This window comes from Liolophura sinensis, chromosome 6 (assembly GCF_032854445.1).
Source record: "Liolophura sinensis isolate JHLJ2023 chromosome 6, CUHK_Ljap_v2, whole genome shotgun sequence".
Taxonomy (NCBI): Eukaryota; Metazoa; Mollusca; class Polyplacophora; order Chitonida; family Chitonidae; genus Liolophura; species Liolophura sinensis.
This window is the reverse complement of record NC_088300.1, coordinates 24,160,004-24,177,520: the sequence shown is the minus strand read 5'-3', so window position 1 is coordinate 24,177,520 and position 17,517 is coordinate 24,160,004. Positions and strand designations below refer to the sequence as shown.

Genomic DNA, 17,517 nt, shown 5'->3' with positions numbered 1-17,517 from the left:
AGTAGATTGCGTGTGTTTTTATTACGTGTAATTTAATTTAGAATTCGCAAAGGAATAGTAAATTCGGGATTTGAATGGATAAAAATTGGTGCTGAGAATGAATTTGGGAGATTTATTTTTTTGCAACAATATTTGAGGCTGGTATTGACTCAATACTCAATACTCAACAGAACAAAACCTAGTTAAAGAAGCAAGGGATTAAACTGTACATTGGCGTTAACTCTGCTTCTTACCACATTCCCAAAGCGGGAGGCACGGGCTTTCTAGAGAGGAAGCGGTGATATTTGGCAGCCTTAGGCCGACTATAAAGGTAAGATTGAAAGCGTCAATAGGAGAATCACGGCGACTGTTAGCTGAGCTCGGAAAGTGCACTGATTGTTTTTAACTGCAACCGCAAGCTGTGCACTGTTGTAAAAATCACCGATCTAGTCCAGTCGAGACATGTCGGGTTTGAATATCAAAGTGCGTAAGTAGAGCTGTCTTTAAAATCCATTTTCGAATCTTCTTCTTCTCTACTTCTTCCACTTCACTTTGAGAGCACCGCCTCCACACTGACAATGTTCTGGCTACGTATTGCTGCTATGATGATTTGTTTTTAGGAAGACACACCCCCAAATAGCGTAATACAGCACAAATACATGTTACATTGTGATGTCCAAGGTGTCGGAAAATTTTTATCTTATCTTTTCAAGACAAATTACAGGGAATGTAAACCTGCTATGTGTGGTTTGTAGAGCGTGCGCATACGCTTAGTGGACAGATTGTAGTGTACATTTCTACACTGTCTCAGCAAAACCGTTATTAATATAAAACAACGCAATTTAGCGTAAATAGGCTGGCAGTATATAAGACAACAGGGATTCTCTCAACGGAAATTCGCCAGCCTTCACCCATCTTGGCTTACAGGATGAAGATGCACATCCATTTAGGAAGGGTCCTTTCCACGTTCGCACAAGTTAGTGCCTCGTTAAGCAATGGAATCTTTAGAAAATGGGAACTATATATAACATTCTTGGTCATATTCAGTGCGAGAGTTGCAGGTGGCACTGAAGAATGGGGTCGTAAACGCCGACTTGTATTAGAATTATATGGAAATGTTTACGACTACGTTTATACTGTTAACTAACGGTTTCGGAATGGTATAATGGACTAGTCGCTACCTACATACATGTACTTGGAACGTTAGTGAGTCGATATATCACTGAGGCATAAATTTTGGGTTACAAAAGAACCTGAAAAAAATTATTTGTAAAACAGTATCTTAAAGTCTTTACAGAGTTTATGATACACACTTTGCCTGCTTTTCACTTGAAGATAAACTTGTGTGTTTACGATATGAGCAAGTCCCACTTAACTGCAGAAATATTTCAGTTTTTGGAATCGTTCGTCTGACCCAGGCCCTACAGAAATGAAAAAATACTTACTCATTGAGGAACCCAAACTGTATTCATTTATGTATTTATTGTTTCACGCCAAACTCATAAATTTCACATAAAGTACAATTTTTTAGTATCACTTTCTTAGTGTTGTTTGTGCTATTTACTGCAGACGAACATGAGCACACATAATGGCTGCACGTGAAGCACGTGTACACAAGAAATGATGACGTGGTGTAATCCGTAGTGTTGCTCTTCGAATTGTCCCTTACATACACAACTAAGAGTTTTAAAACGTTACACTGACAGATGAGAACAAACTATTCGGATATAACCTGTTTTTACGCATGTACATGCAGTTTGAAATCATCATTTTTAATATATTTGACACATAAATATGATTCATGGCCCAGTTCACGAAAATGTATTAACTAATACTGGTATTAAGTCACTTTTTATATTTAAGATTTAAGCCAAATTCAGCAGCCAATGCACTGGTCCAACGTCAAAGTAGGCCTATAACAGCAGCAGATATGGCTCATATTAAATATGCTGTTACGCAATTATTTTAGGGCTAAGTACTAAATTGTAATAAAGTAGTAAAACAGATTTGAACAACGAGGCCCTGATTCCCAGATGACCGGCCACATTACCATGCCATTCAGAGCAGAGTATATGACGACTGCAAGAAAATATGATTGAATTTAATATAGAAAGTTTCGTTTGCGCGTGAGTGTACATGCTGAATACTTCATCACTATGGAAACTGTCCACACAGAAGATGTTGTAAGGTTAGATACTGAGGTGGAATTACATCAGGCCTATAAATCAAGTTGTCATGCATAAAAGTCAGGTAGGAATCTACCATCACTATGTAATGTGTGTCTAATATCTTGTATAAGCGCGTATAGCGCCACAACAGTTTATGTACAGGTATAACGGCTACGCCCATTCCGCATGACACTTGATCGATGTTTACTGTCAATACAAAATTTATTGTGCCTCATTCATGGACGACGAATTTGAACTTTGATATGGAATTCATGCCTGGAATATCCACTGTCTGCCTGGCATCATTGAAAACTGATTGAAAACAGATTCTCTCTGTGTTACCGGCTTTATTTCCTATTTGTATAATTTCTTACATACCATTGTCTTTGGGAGCTAGTGTTAAACGTTGCTTTGGAAATGGATCTTGCGATTATCGACTTGGAACGCCCTTTACAGACTTCGAATGGTATACGAATGTCGGACATGACGCTTATATCTATTTTACATACGAAGCCTTGTGTGACTTTATTACAGTGTACAACAAAGCCGGCTGGATGAAGCCCAATACTTTGTCACGCTGTCACCCAGTGTGTGCAACAAATCCGGCTGAATGAAGCCCAACATTTTGTCCCTTAGTGTGTGCAACAAAGCTGGCTGGATGAAGCCCAACACTCTGTCACTGAGTGTGTGCACCAAAGCCGGCTGGATGAAGCCCAACACTCTATCACTAAGTGTGGTGCAACAAAGCCGGCTGGATGAAGCCCAACACTTTGTAACTGAGTGTGTGCAACGAAGACGGCTGAATGAAGCCCAACACTCTGTCACTAAGTGTGTGCAACAAATCCGACTTGATAAAGCCCAACACCCTGACACTTAGTGTGTGCAACAAAGCCGGCTGGATGAAACCCAATAGTTTGTCACTGAGTGTGTGCAACAAATCCGACTTGATAAAGCCCAGCACTGACGCTGAGTGTTGTGCAACAAAGCCGGCTGGATGAAGCCCAACATTTTGTCACTTAGTGTGTGCAACAAAGCTGGCTGGATGAAGCCCAACACTCTGTCACTGAGTGTGTGCACCAAAGCCGGCTGGATGAAGCCAAACACTCTGTCACTGAGTGTGTGCAACAAAGCCGGCTGGATGAAGCCCAACATTTTGTCACTTAGTGTGTGCAACAAAGCTGGCTGGATGAAGCCCAACACTCTGTCACTGAGTGTGTGCACCAAAGCCGGCTGGATGAAGCCTAACACTCTGTCACTGAGTCATGTAAAGACGAAAACATTCCTTATTTCTTACAAGACTGAGAGACAATGGTTTCCTGTCATCGATTCTGTCGAGTACCCTAGGCTTATAAGCTTGTTATCCTGGAAAAAAACCTATTAATATGAGTGGTTGTGTGGCAAGGAGGACAGCTAGTGTAAAAAGGATTATTTGGACTGTTGATGCGTAGTTGGCTGAAGAGGTTGTTACTCAGTTGTCTGGCTAGCACTTCCAGCCTCACACATTTCCTCATAATGAATAGGTCAAGAACTGTGTCTAACCAGATACAAATTTCCCTAAGGAAAAAATCCTTGTCTGTGTTAGTTGTCTTTGGGCTGAGACAATACACACATTTACATTTAGCTAAATGAAAAAACAAACGGACATCCTGTAGGTGATCAGTGCCCGGTTGTTCAAACCCATCTTGAGACTTAATACCAGATTTCACTTTAAGTTTCTAATTTTGCACTTTACCCCATAATCCTTGAGTCTTCTGCTGTTATACTTTGACTATGGACAACTGCTTTACCTGCTAAGTTTCGCCAAAATTTTAAATATATAATATGACTTAAAATCTGTAGTAGCTCATACACTTTCGAATAAACGAACCCTGAAGTCTCACAGTGTTGGAACTTTCTCTGACTAAGGGAAATTGACAAGATGCCGTATTCCAAAGGTTACGTGTGACCATTTGCCAAATTTCATACTGCCGTCGCTGCTCCTGTTTTACTTTCTATACTGTACGTCTTTACAGGTTACGTGTGACCATTTGCCAACTACCACACTGTCGTTGCTAATCTGGTTACACTCTCTATGCTGTACGCCTTCAACGGTTACGTGTGACCATTTGCCAACTATCACACTGTTGTCGCTGATCAGGTTATACTGTCTATGCTGTACGCCTTCACCGGTTACGTGTGACCATTTGCCAAATATTACACTTTGGTCGGTGATCTGGTTATACTCTCTATGCTGTACGCCTTCACCAGTTATGTGTGACCATTTGCCAACTATCACCCTGTCATCGCTGCTCTAGTTTTACTCTCTATGCTGTAGGCTTTTATATTGTAGCCGTTTTTCTAGGCATGATCACATGACTTAAAGTGATACCCAAACGTGTTCAGGATGGAACAGTTCACAGTGACACGGTTGTGGCATTGGTAGGCATACCACATCGTATTTCCAACCATATGATATCTGGTTGAACAATCCTAATTACTCGCGATGTATAGGTTAGGCGTAGACACGAAGACAGAGCAGTCCTGCTTCTATTTCAATCAACACTCTTGTGTCTTTCGAGAAATCAAAAGATCTATAACATTGCTCATTACCCTTTTGTACACGCCATGTATTCTTCTCATTACTCTTATACGACATTTCTAATTCCCACGTGGCTGGGAGAGAAAACATGTTAAATGGGACGAAAAACACAACTTCGCAGGAGACGAAAAACATTGCTTCGTATTGAAACGTGTGTGTGACAGGGAAACAAACTCAAATCACCTGCAACCAGCAACTTTTTTTCAACTTTAGCTTCCGCGTGAACGCTTTCGGTAACCTCATCACTTACTTCCTTTTAATTTACTGTACTTAATTCCAGATCAAACTCAAGCACAAGGCGTTCGTCATAAAGTAAGGACTATGTACGAAACAAATGTTTATGTGAAATTATTAGTCATATTAGGTGAGGATCACATGAATTTATGTACAATCGGAAGCTCTTCTGAGATTTCTTCTGAAACGTGTTTGTTCACAGCGCTGACAGAATTCATAATATGACAGAACATAGAGCTATGTATGAGATTGAGCAGCTTCCATCGGGTGTTTATGATGCTGGTCTAAACACAGAAATCATATCCGGGAGCCAGTCACAGAAGAATGGCAATTAAATGAATAACACAACAAAGAATACCGAATTTGAAATCACTCTTTCCGAGACGACTATTTAGGTTATCAAAGTAAATAGTACTAGAGAAAATATAAACTCTATTCCTGCATCTCAGAAGCGACAGATATAGCAGATGTCGTATGGTCCGACGGTTGTATCTAACATCAAGTCAACGAATGGATTTATGGAAGAATCGGTCGAGAATTGGAGGAGATGTCAGGTCGACACAAACTCTCCGCGATTTTCCCTTGAGAATAGGAATGGTCGGTTTGACTCATAGCAGAAGCCCTGCATGGCTAGCCGCATGTGGTTTACCGGCCAATTTCAATCACAGACTTCACCTGGCCTCAGACTAAGCCGCACGTGACATCTAGACAACCGATGCCTTGGCAACGGCACGATCCGAACACAATGATACTTACGGACATTTCAGTACCAGGAACTAATTGTCTGCTTTAACAACCAAAACATTTGTCCCTCACAAAGAACGCAGAATCCATGTTTGTTCCATAAATTTAAATTTTACTGAATCAAAAGTTTTGGGTGAGAAAGTGATCGTCGCACTCATGTCTGCGTGCCGAGATCTATACGCTTAAGTGACACTGTTCTCAAGACCATTTCTAAGGAACTTGTTTCTTTCTCCAGTATATAGTGCGAATAATGATTTCGTAACGATTGCCTAAGTTCACGAACACATATCTGTCTTTCTGTGAAGATTTCTTCTCGAATAATCGTTTGTGTACGACTACAAACACGCCTGATCCACCAAGTTCTGTTACTATCATTACTCTGCTGAATGGAGACGAAAGCAGGGTTTCTCAATTTGCCTCCTTCCATCCTTCTCTCCGCCATCAGCAGTATGGATTTTCTATAAAATACAGAGCTTTATGGGTCTGTCCTGTAGCATCGGCTCAGCAGATAATTTTAACCAAATTGCTACAAGGGTCTAAATGCTGACTTGTCTATAATGCATTACCCCGCCCATTCAACAGTATTATAAAATCCAATCTCATCTAAATTAATTTCTTTGAAGTAGGTGTGATTGGGTGCGTGTCGTCGTTGAAGTATTATTGGATTAGGGAATACATCTTAGCACTTGTGCGCAGAGATAAGCCAGGCTTGGAGAGCCCGACCCTGCCCTCTCTGTCTAGATGGTGACAATCTACCCGGCACACACAGACACCCTTAAATCACACACGGGATAATCTACCGAAGAACGCTCGGATTCAAATCACAGAGCCATTTCAATCTCGGCCGTCTGCTGGCTACAAAGACCACAGCGCTATAATTCGATAAACTTCCAGAGAGGTGGCCACGCGTGGAGCGCTATAAGAGGACCTTATAGTATCGGGTTGGAATTTGCGAGTCAGCGTTAACAACAGGCTCTTTATGTGTACTGGACCCTTAACCCAACGTTTTGTGACAATCTGGGTACAGCCAGATTGATTTCGGTGATTGAGACAACCCGACCAGATATACGGCTGCTTGTACACCTGAAATTTTACTCGCAGAATCCCAATGGTTTTTTGACTGGACTTCAGAGTCTCTCGTATATCTTGTATCTGCCGAAATGCTAGGCGATGTAATGAGACACTACCTCCGCTGACAGTGAATAATTTAAGCTTTATTGACATCTAAGTTTTTATGGATGTATGCGTAGATTTATTCAAATGACGACATAGAGCGTTACCCAGATGCTTTTCTCAAACACTCTTGTTTTACAGATGAATGACTCTTTGACGAATACAAAATACATTCGGTCGTAGTGTTAACTGGTAGATCTAACCTCGTGGTGTCGAGTGGACGGGGAATTATCAGCAAAAACCCGTGAACTTTAGAATGATTGGTCCGCGCTTAGGGACTAGCATAGCAACAGCTAATAAGGTTGGGTTCTGCCGTGGGAATAACATGGTAACAGTTAATAAGGTTTTATTTGACGGCTTCTCGGACAAGGCGAATCCTCCGGGAGACATAGGGAGACTTAGAGTCACGGTGTTAAACAGTTTTGGCACGTATTACGAGGAATTCCTCTGTGGAGTCACAAGTAGCTGTTGCCAAGCTAAACACTCCTAGCAAGGAGAGGTTAAAAACCTATGCCAAACCGAGGTCACATGGTATGACGATACAGGTCAGAAAGCGGTTTACATGAAAACATTGGGAATTACAGGTGTGAACGATTAATAAAGAAAATTATATGGTATATGCATAAGGTGTATAGGTCTTTGGACAATGAGCTGAGGTAAAATCTGATTTTATATCTAGGTCAGCACATATCACGGGAAAGGTCATCGGCCTGTTCAGAGGTTTATTCCGGAATCGGGAGTCATGGATTATTGTGAATTGAGGATTAGAAAGACTTTCTAAAGAGGTCTTCGGATCAAGAGCTATTAAAAAAATTACTTATGTGCTTAGAGGATACTGCGTATGTGTAGAATTTGCACAAGGTTATCCATAAAATAAAACAATATTACAATATCTCAACCGAATCCGCTGTAGTATTAATTGTCAATTCACACGTCTTTTTAATCTTATTTCCCTCTTTTTCAAAAATATTTCTTTAACAGTAAAATGGTCGTAGGTTTAAACCTGTCTTGTTATTTTAACTCAAAATGTATAATTGTTTGATTGTTTGTCACATCAGTCATATTTACGTGTGCCAATTTTACTTATGTAAGTCAAAATGTGTTATATTTGTGTGTACCAATTCTACTTTTGTACGTCAAAATGTGTTATATTTGTGTGTACCAGTTCTGCTTTTGTACGTCATAATGTGTCATAGTTGTGTGTACCAATTCTCCTTTTGTACGTCAAAATGTGTCATATATGTGTGTACCAATTCTACTGAATTCCGTCAAAATGTGTCATATTTGTGTGTACCAATCCCCTTTATGTACGTTAAAATGTGTCATATTTGTGTTTCAAATTCTACATATTAATGTCAAAAGATGTCAAAGAGATGTCAAAATATGTCATATTTGTGAGCCAGTTTTGCATATCTAGATCTATATATAGTTGAAATAAAGCCTTAACTAAAACAAAATGGTACGGAAAACAAAAACCATGGGTCATGGTATAAGTATTAATGTATGTATTTTTTTATGTTTTTCCAGCAGGAGCCGATAAAGCAGTCGTTCTGTGGGTCAATGAGAAGAGACACCCACTGGAAATGTTTGATACTGTCTCTGCTCATTTACGGGTGTCTCGCCGCCATCGCCTGGTGTCGTCTGGCCGTCGTGTCGCGGGTAGTTGTCAGTTTCTATCAGGTCCCTATGACTAGGGTGAACCAAGCAAGCCCTTGTGATGATGGATACGTTTACATTCCTGTGGCATTTGTGATTATGTTATATTTGGTGTACTTGGTCGAATGTTGGCACAGCCATACCCGCATTGAACTTCATTACAAAATAGACGCCAATACGGTGTATGAACGGATTCAGATCATGCGCGAGGCTTTACCCGTGATATGGTGGAAGGCAGTGTGCTACCATTACGTACGCAGAACTCGGCAGGTGACGAGGTACCGTAATGGCGACGCCTTTACCACAACCCAGGTGTATTACGAGAGAGTCAACACACACACGGCAGGATCAGCTTTCAACTTTAACAGCTGTGGTGTCAAGGATATTTCAAAACACCTATCAGGCCTGGAGAACTACCCGGCAACAAAAATAAAGTTCTCAAAGGCGTTTTCCTTCGCGAATTACGATGCGGAGAACGAATTTGAGGATCAGCGTGCTGACTTTTTCCAGACTCACGAACGACGCGACGATTATATGGAGACTCGCGAAGGAATGGACTTGCTCAACGTCAGTTTTAAGGATTACGTCATTGCCTTCGCCGACCCAGATCATCTACCATGGTACGTGTCTCATATAATTTTCTGGATTGCTTCATTTCTGCTGTTATCCTGGCCATTGCGTGTTATCATTGAATACAAGACCGCCTACGTTCATTATCATATACACAAGTTGTTTGGCACAAATTACATTGATCCGCTCTACGGCCCAGGTACAATGTCTAGAGTGAGCACAATGGGAAGTTCGGAGCTAGAGATGCACATTAGGAATAATTACACGATGGTACCCAGTTATTCTGAGGCGCTGCTCATGGACTCCTCCGTGTATCCACGAACAATGCAGGATGCCAATGGCAATATAACACCGATGCCGTTCCGATCCACTCCTCGCAGCATCACCTTCAGCAGCTTCCTAACGCCGACGCAGAGCAATGGCTACATCCACGGGCTGATGGTAAACGGTGATGTACAGACTGGCTGCATACACAACAGATACTTCACTGTCAGTCGATCAGCTCAAAACTATAGCTCACATTATAACCCGGGTAGTTTTCCCGATGGGTTCGACACTCCCACGCAGGGCAGAAGGGGTGGCAGAAAAAAATGGAAACGGAAAAAGAGATGGCGAAGCTCGCATAGTACCCCTGATATTCATCAAATAACACTAGGTTCACTGTCATCTCCTGAGTATGACAATGTATGCATGCTTACGCCACCACTTCCGATTTCATCTCGTGTCGCCAGGGTTAGGAACGAACACCCGAGTGCGCATGACCCTACTTCGTCCACCCCCAGACCATCTTCATCAAGCCCTCCATTGTCCAGTCAAAGAGAGACACACGTGAGATATCACTCCGCCACGCGGGAAGTAGAGATGGTCATTTCCTCACCGGAAGACCCTCCGCCTCGTTATGAGGACGCCCTCTGGATGCAAAGAATCCCCCGATCGGCTAGACGGGAGGAAGCAGGTAATGAGGAAGAACAAACTGCAATTAACCAAAGACCAAGGAGACACTACAAAACTTTAGAATGCATGGAAACATCTTTGTAACAAATGGTGTTCCAGCGTTCAAATAAGAAACGTATGATTCATTTTGTGATAGAGCTCGGCAAGCTGAAACATCATAGTTTCATCACCAAGTCTTCTTTTCTTTGATCACATTCAAAAAATTCCGACTAAAGTGGAAAACCCAGAAGTGATGTGGAAGATTCAGTTTTTCTGTTGTCTTCAGATGGGATGACCAGAGATCCATGTTGGTTTTCTGCTAACCAGAATGTATATGGCCTGACTTGGAAACCAATCCCATGTTTAATCAAATGTTAAGCATGTCTTCTTTGGATCATATACAATGTTAAAGAAAGCGTAATACAGTGATAGCAATGTTTTCAATCAATTCAAAAAAGCATTTTTTTTTGTTTGGACATTAAAATATATACTGTAAAATTCTGATACCGAATTTTTGGGCATCTGACTTAAAATACGTTAAGACAGTGCCAGAATCTGAGGCGCTTTTCTTTGGTCAAATAAGAGTGAATTGGAAAGAGATTCTGTACATATATTTCAATCAAGGGAAATTATTCGGTTGTATTACACTTTCTTTACTATCCCAGCATCAGGGCCTCCGATTGAGGATAAGGGACTGCACATTTGTTCTCACTGACTGATACACCGACACACGAGGGTGACTTGTAATTGATAACAGTATTATGGAGTTGTGATGATAACCGTGCCAACTGATTAATATTTCCAGCCATTGTCAATAAATATACATTTATAATATGATGGATTACTCTTTGATGTATGTTTTAATATTCCAATGTTTTAATATTCCAGTACCGAGATGACGTTAAGCCATAATCATTCATTCATTCAATGGGGTGGTGGGAGTTAGGGGATTTTAACAAAGGAAGACTCCAGTATGGGAGATTTTAACACAGGAAGAATCCCATAAAGGGAGATTTTTACAAAGGAAGACTCCAATAAGGTGAGATTTTGACAAAAGAAGATTCCAATGAAAGGTGATTTTAACAAAGGAAGACTCCAATAAAGGGAGATTTTAACATAGGAAGACTCCAGTAAAGGGAGATTTTAACAAAGGAAGACTCTAATAAGGGGAGATTTTGACAAAAGAAGATTCCAATAAAATGTGATTTTAACAAAGGAAGACTCCAATAAAGGGAGATTTTAACAAAGGAAGACTCCAATAAAGGGAGATTCTAACATAGGAAGACTCCAATAAAGGGAGATTTTAACAAAAAAAGATTCCAGTAAGGGGAGATTTTAACAAAAGAAGACTCCAATAAAGGGAGTAACAATGTAGTTATGGCGTCTCCAAGAACTGAATATGTACTCATGAATATAGTGTTATTGAACGTTGAAACCTTGAGCCCTCTCATTAGGTCATTAGGTCCTAACCATCAAATATTACCTGGCTGATAAAGCAATATAAACCAGAACGTATTAGGAAATGCATTTTGTGCCATTTCTCTATCGTCACTGGCTCATTTTCTACCACAATACTTCTCACTTTACAACCAGGGGTGGTAAACCCCGGTGGTCCAATTTTCGGCGCGTCATATTATCTTTGTCTTCAAGACTATAGTATACCTTATTTATTGGGGCCGGTCCATCACTAAATCCAAAAACTTTTTTGTTTTCAGTCGGCAACAAAAACGTTAACTATTGAAAATAACCCATACACATCTAAGCCGTTCCCTTCACTTTGATTGGATCCTTATAAATCATGTCACTTTAAATGACAGAAGCGATTTGGCATGCAGCAAATATTGAAATAAAAAGTAGTCGAATGTGCCATATTTGACCAGCTCATCAAAAATAATAGGGATTTTTGAAAAAAAGGTTGTTAACCTCAATTATTTGTCTCAGTTTCCATGACTTTTGGCAGATTTTTACTTATGCCGCGATTTCAATAACAATCCTGTAAAACACGCCGCTACATTGAAATGATTTGTTTTGGTTTGATGTGTGTCAAGATACCAAGACAAATCTTTTTCTCTATATAAACATTTCTGAAATATTTGCTCCTGTCACATCCTTTGTAAGATTACCATCTGTCAGTTGCGGCAGAGAAATGGCTTCTTATGGTCTTATGTACGTTACTATACCAGTCCAAAGATAACAAATAAATGAACCTTCATCCATCAACTTTTTTTTGATCAGTTATTCTTGCCACATATTTACTTTATCATTTAAAGGATTTCCTTCTCTCTATCACTACAGTAAAAACTTCTGTATATGTGGATGGTGCCAATCTCTCACTGGACACAACCCGTAGGTATCTGATCACCAGAGTGTATGTTGTTTAACAGAGCAAGGTTGAAAACATTCATAAAACAATGGCTTACATGTTCGTCCTTCTGTCTACTATACGGACCATTCCTGTTCCGTGGACTTACATCCAGCAGCTTTGGTCATGGAAAAATTCACAAAAGCATCGACAATGAGAATTTCTAATTCACCATAAATGATTTCCCCACAGCCTTTACCGTTACATCTCACTGGTTATCATACAATACATATGAATTACGGTATCACATTTGCGCTGCCTCTTTGCCTTTTCTCAATCTGAAAGAATTCAGGCAGTACTGATATAACAAACTCTACAAATCTCAACGGGCTGGAACTTTACCTGGTCTTCGTTTTCCAACACCATATATATGATCTCGTCATGGACTTCGGACATGCATGACACTTCCAGTTCTTTTAAACGGTTTTTATCACAGAATGAAATCTCAAGCGTGTATTTTCTTTAAACACTGTTCTGAATTTTGAATGCGACATAAAAGTTAAAAATTAGTTCCTTTTGAGAGTAGCTGGAAAGTGTGAAATTTTATTTTCTATCATGTTTTTTATCTACGTTTTAAGACCATTACTTAGACACTAGCATAAAATCTCAAGCATGTATCTTCTTTCGACACTATTCTGTATTTTGACACACACTCCTGGTTTCCAAATAAAGTAGTGAAGTCAAGAACTTTACATTTCTTTTGCAAGAGCTCGTTATACTTCGATCCGTCTGTTCAGGAAAACTTGTTTTAAGAAGCTGTCAAGATCGTCGGAGTCGGTTTTTTACTGTCTCTATCACAGTACAAAGGACTCATTTGTTTTGAGACACCCTGGATCCCTGAAGTGCTCGACAGCATCCTCACCACAGTTCTATTACCCCCAGGAGAAAACAATGTCTGAGGTATCAGTGTTTACTGATCTTGAGTGGAGTCGAGCCACACATCTCTGAAGACAGGTATGCCATCTTAGAAATTGCGGTCGGTGTCAGTTGCTGTTGTACACTGCTGAGAGTAACACTAGCCCTCAACGCTGTGGGAAATCAATACGGTTGTGTCTAGCACCGTACTCCGTGGCTGTCACGTAATGATGTCATCCCAAACGAAACCGTGAGGGGATGGGGAGTCAGCGGTTCTTCGTGTTATCAACTACCCAACCATTAAAATTAGATGCAGGTTTTCGAGGAAATGTATCGAAACATGCGAGAAGAAATAGACAATTTAACATATCGATACTCGTCATTCCTGTAAAATGCTGTTTTTCACAGCAGAAAGCAATGGTTCCGTACTGTAGCAATCCATTATCTTAGCGAAAGTGAAAAAAAGTAAACCTTATCAAACCATGAACAAGGCGACAATTAATCAACGCAAATTCTATAACAACGTGGATGAAAAAAATGCAAATGTTTACTGCCACAATTGCAATAAAATTTTGCACAAGGCGACAATTACCCCAAATAGGCCGAAGACCGAATGTTTGTATGACCTCGGGCCAATCTGTCAAAACAACAACAAGAGGATCATGTATCAGTCATATAAAGGCAGGGGAGACAGTCTGCTTAACTCTCATTTACGGTCTTGTGTCCATCCGCGAGAAGACTAAGGGGTAATTCAAACCATTTTTCTGTGGTCAATACAATAGCCCGGATTGTAACGAAGTTATTAAATGTAGACGAGCTTCAGCCATTTGATGCACTTCATGACTTTTTAATATATCCAGTCACCTGGCGACAGATAGCCGTTGATAATTAGTGATGAGGCTTTATATGTTTGTTTTCATTCATGGAGGAAATACTACTTTATACTCTGAGGGCATCATGCCCGGTGTCTTCGGAATAGCGCTAGAGTGATGCAGCTCTATAAATACGCCAGCACCGAGGCCAGTCTGCACATAGCCATGATATGAACAAAACAATACTGATCATGAAATTAAACAAACAATTAAACAAACCCATACACATAAACAAACCAACAGAGTAAATTATCACCGTAAGCTACTGTAGCCAACTAATCCAGGTCTGATTTAGAGTGGGATTATTGTCAGCTTACTACGTCATGAATAAAATCCATCCGCATGCAACTTACGGTGAATTTATCGATAAATTTGACGTACTATATTTGTGCACACTTTTGATACTGTGCACGTCGTTTGTGGATAGAAACTCACATGGGATAGTCATTTTGGACAGGTGTAACATAAAAACGAAACACTAATGCATCCTTTTGCTGTCAAGTGTGTGCAAAAACTTAAAATGAAGCTAGTTTTCCCAGAGGAACGTTTAAATGTGTTATCCCGTTTTTTTTTTTAAATCAGGCCAATTTTCGAAGTGAAAGTAAATTAAAACTGTAAGAAGACAGCACAACGCAGTAAAATCCGGTTTTCCTACATTATCACCACTTGGGGACCATTACCTCGTAAATTACTGTTTTATTCGACGCATTCAGTGGTGTTCCTGTGTTTATAGGACGTTACCGAGTTTTCAGTATTTTAATTTTGTATCAAATCAATTATCTACAGAAGGAATGCTCTGTTGTCGAAGAGTTCCCTGTGTGTAAAGTACCCATGGGTAAAGTAAAACCATGTAAACCATTGCAATCCTTAACACAGAAAAGAGTAAGAATTCTGATCTATGGTGAAACATGCACTATCCAGAGAATAATTCACAACTGTTTGGCGGAACACACATGTACCATGCAATTCAACACGTTTTTTCTACCTAGGGTCAATTTATATATGTACAAATTCATACATGTAATGTAGAAATAATGTTGTGGCTTTAAAACGTTGTATATCGGAGCATATTTGTTATTCTGTGTGAATAATGAGGGACTTCTAGATAAGCAGAAACCTACAATGATCAAAGTTTCAATTACGGCTACACACAAAAAAGGTGGGAAGTTAGAAAACGACAATTTGGCACAAAATTTAATATTTTATGACATTAAGTCTGTCTTCTGTTTTGCTGTAACTAACTGGCAATCATTTGCTTTATTCACAAGGACCATCACTGGGATATCACCATGGAATTTTACATCGCCTGATAAGCCATCGAGATTTTATGCATACCTGTATAATTATCAGACAAGTGCAGAATTCTAATCGTTTTTGTGATAAACATCTTCCATGTCAGAGATTTATAGATTAGTACTTACAATTTATTTCCAAATCTGAGCGTACTTTTCGTAATCCAAAAAAAAAGAAAAGATTGTTTGAGATTCCGGCAAAAATTTGCATTTCCCCAGAGAGACAAAAAATGAACGAACACTAATAAACTCTCAGTATAAGTGAACATTTAAGCACAGTGTATCAGATTTGTATTAGTAATAAGCCCATGATTGTACGGACACACTTGGGAGTTTATCAACACACTAACAATACTCCACACACACAAAAAAAACAATGGACATGACTGTTGTCATGCCTTATTGGTAATGGGTTCATCACTTTCTCTACCTCATAATTCTCTAAGAATGTTAAGTACTGTCCCTCAAGGGAGAGCAATTGCACCCGAGCGCACCGGAAGACAGACATCCAGAAAACAAGATAACCGTCAAGGCAGATAACACGGGATGCTTTGGAGAGGGATTTGAAGGTCTACTTCCATATTTCAGTTACTATTAACCTACAGCAATATTTTGAAAATAATGTTGATATGTTGATATAAATAATATCAGTAATTTAAAATGTAGAATTCACATGTCAACTGGATATACAAGTACTAATAAATCATCCACCAGTTGGGAATGAATGATTATAAATCGATTAAAGTCACTTTTCCATTTGACCATTTCGAGTGTCACCCTCGAAGTCAGGAGTCGGGTCACACCAATGACTTTTTAAAATGGTAAAAGCAAAGTTAAAGCAAGGAAACATGACTGGTTGGCCCGGTGTCAGTATGATGTGATTCGGTGAAGTGTCATGTCTGGTGTCTTCGGCATGATGCTTTAGTGGCGGCAGCACTTTGGCGGGATGGACACACGCCTAATGACTCCTCATGGCCAAATTGTTAAGTACGACGTCAAACCCAAACCATACATTCATACATACATAAATACACTTTTTCAGCCATATAGTTTCGAACGAACTTGGATTATTCAAGAAAATACTGTGGTAAAACTGTGCAGAAAATGATTTACGTTGGTAATTCCTATTTTTATTTCTTAAACACCATCCGTGTAAAAGTTTCAGTGAAGATTTCATCCTCATGTGAGATTTACTGTTTCTGACCAAGTCTTAATTTTACAGACATCATAGCGCTATTATACACTTTGAAAAACAAGCGCATATGGACAACGTCAGTCTGAGCTGTAATGATTCCTGACATCCGTCTCTTTTGCTTTCAGAATACCTAAGAGATTTGGTTCACTGGTTTCGCCATCTTCTTCAGGGAGCGAATGACCTTGAGCTGAGGTCATCAGAGGACGCCAGACACGGTTCAACGAGTTATCTCGAGTTCCTACCAGATATCTCTGAAATCCCCCCAGTGTAAATGAAAGGCTGACGTGTATTTTATTGCTGTTCAGACGAGCTCGTCAGACGTCTTTCCGTGGGTATTCATACGATTTCCCTGCCTGTCCAGCCGCGCAGTCAGGCACCGAAAACTGTAGGCCGGGGTCGAGGACAAAAACACACTCCTTGGAATTCATTTAGCACAGACGGGTTTTACAATATCTTAGAAAACCTGTCGTATAGACATCCCGTATTTAGAACTTTGTACCAATGTGACCGCAATTATCTGGTAGGAGTCCCGATCTGTGGTCGTGTCCATGTCACAAACATGACCTTCCCTCACAGTAGACCATCGCTGAATCACTAGAGCCTGATGGAGAGAGGAGGCTTGGGGGGTCGCTGAGATTCATAATGGAGCTAGCTAATGAAGGACTATCACGCCGAAGGGGGCATTCACCACTGACATCCGCCAACATGGTCAGCTGAAGGCATCGATATAGCTTGGCTATCCAAAATACATTTTATCATCCGGGACGGTCATTTTAAGAAAGCAGTGATACGAATTGACAGACTAGTGACGTCTACATAGAGGCTTACGAGCTGGATTGGCGGGTGATACATTTATAAAGATGGTATCAATGAGTGGTTACTACATGGACGTCATGTACTGTGGTT

The 17,517-nt window shown here is 40.1% G+C and overlaps 1 protein-coding gene across 1 annotated transcript in view; it reads left to right on the top strand.

The window, feature by feature from the left end:
- Positions 1-16,882, top strand: part of LOC135467026 (transmembrane protein 151B-like) — a 48,128-nt gene extending 31,246 nt beyond the window's left edge. Inside the window, exons 2-3 of the mRNA XM_064744781.1 lie at positions 8,404-10,057; positions 16,737-16,882. Coding sequence (XP_064600851.1) covers positions 8,404-10,057; positions 16,737-16,882 — 1,800 coding nt within the window. The remainder of the gene's footprint in view (positions 1-8,403; positions 10,058-16,736) is intronic.
- Positions 16,883-17,517: the final 635 nt, after the last annotated feature.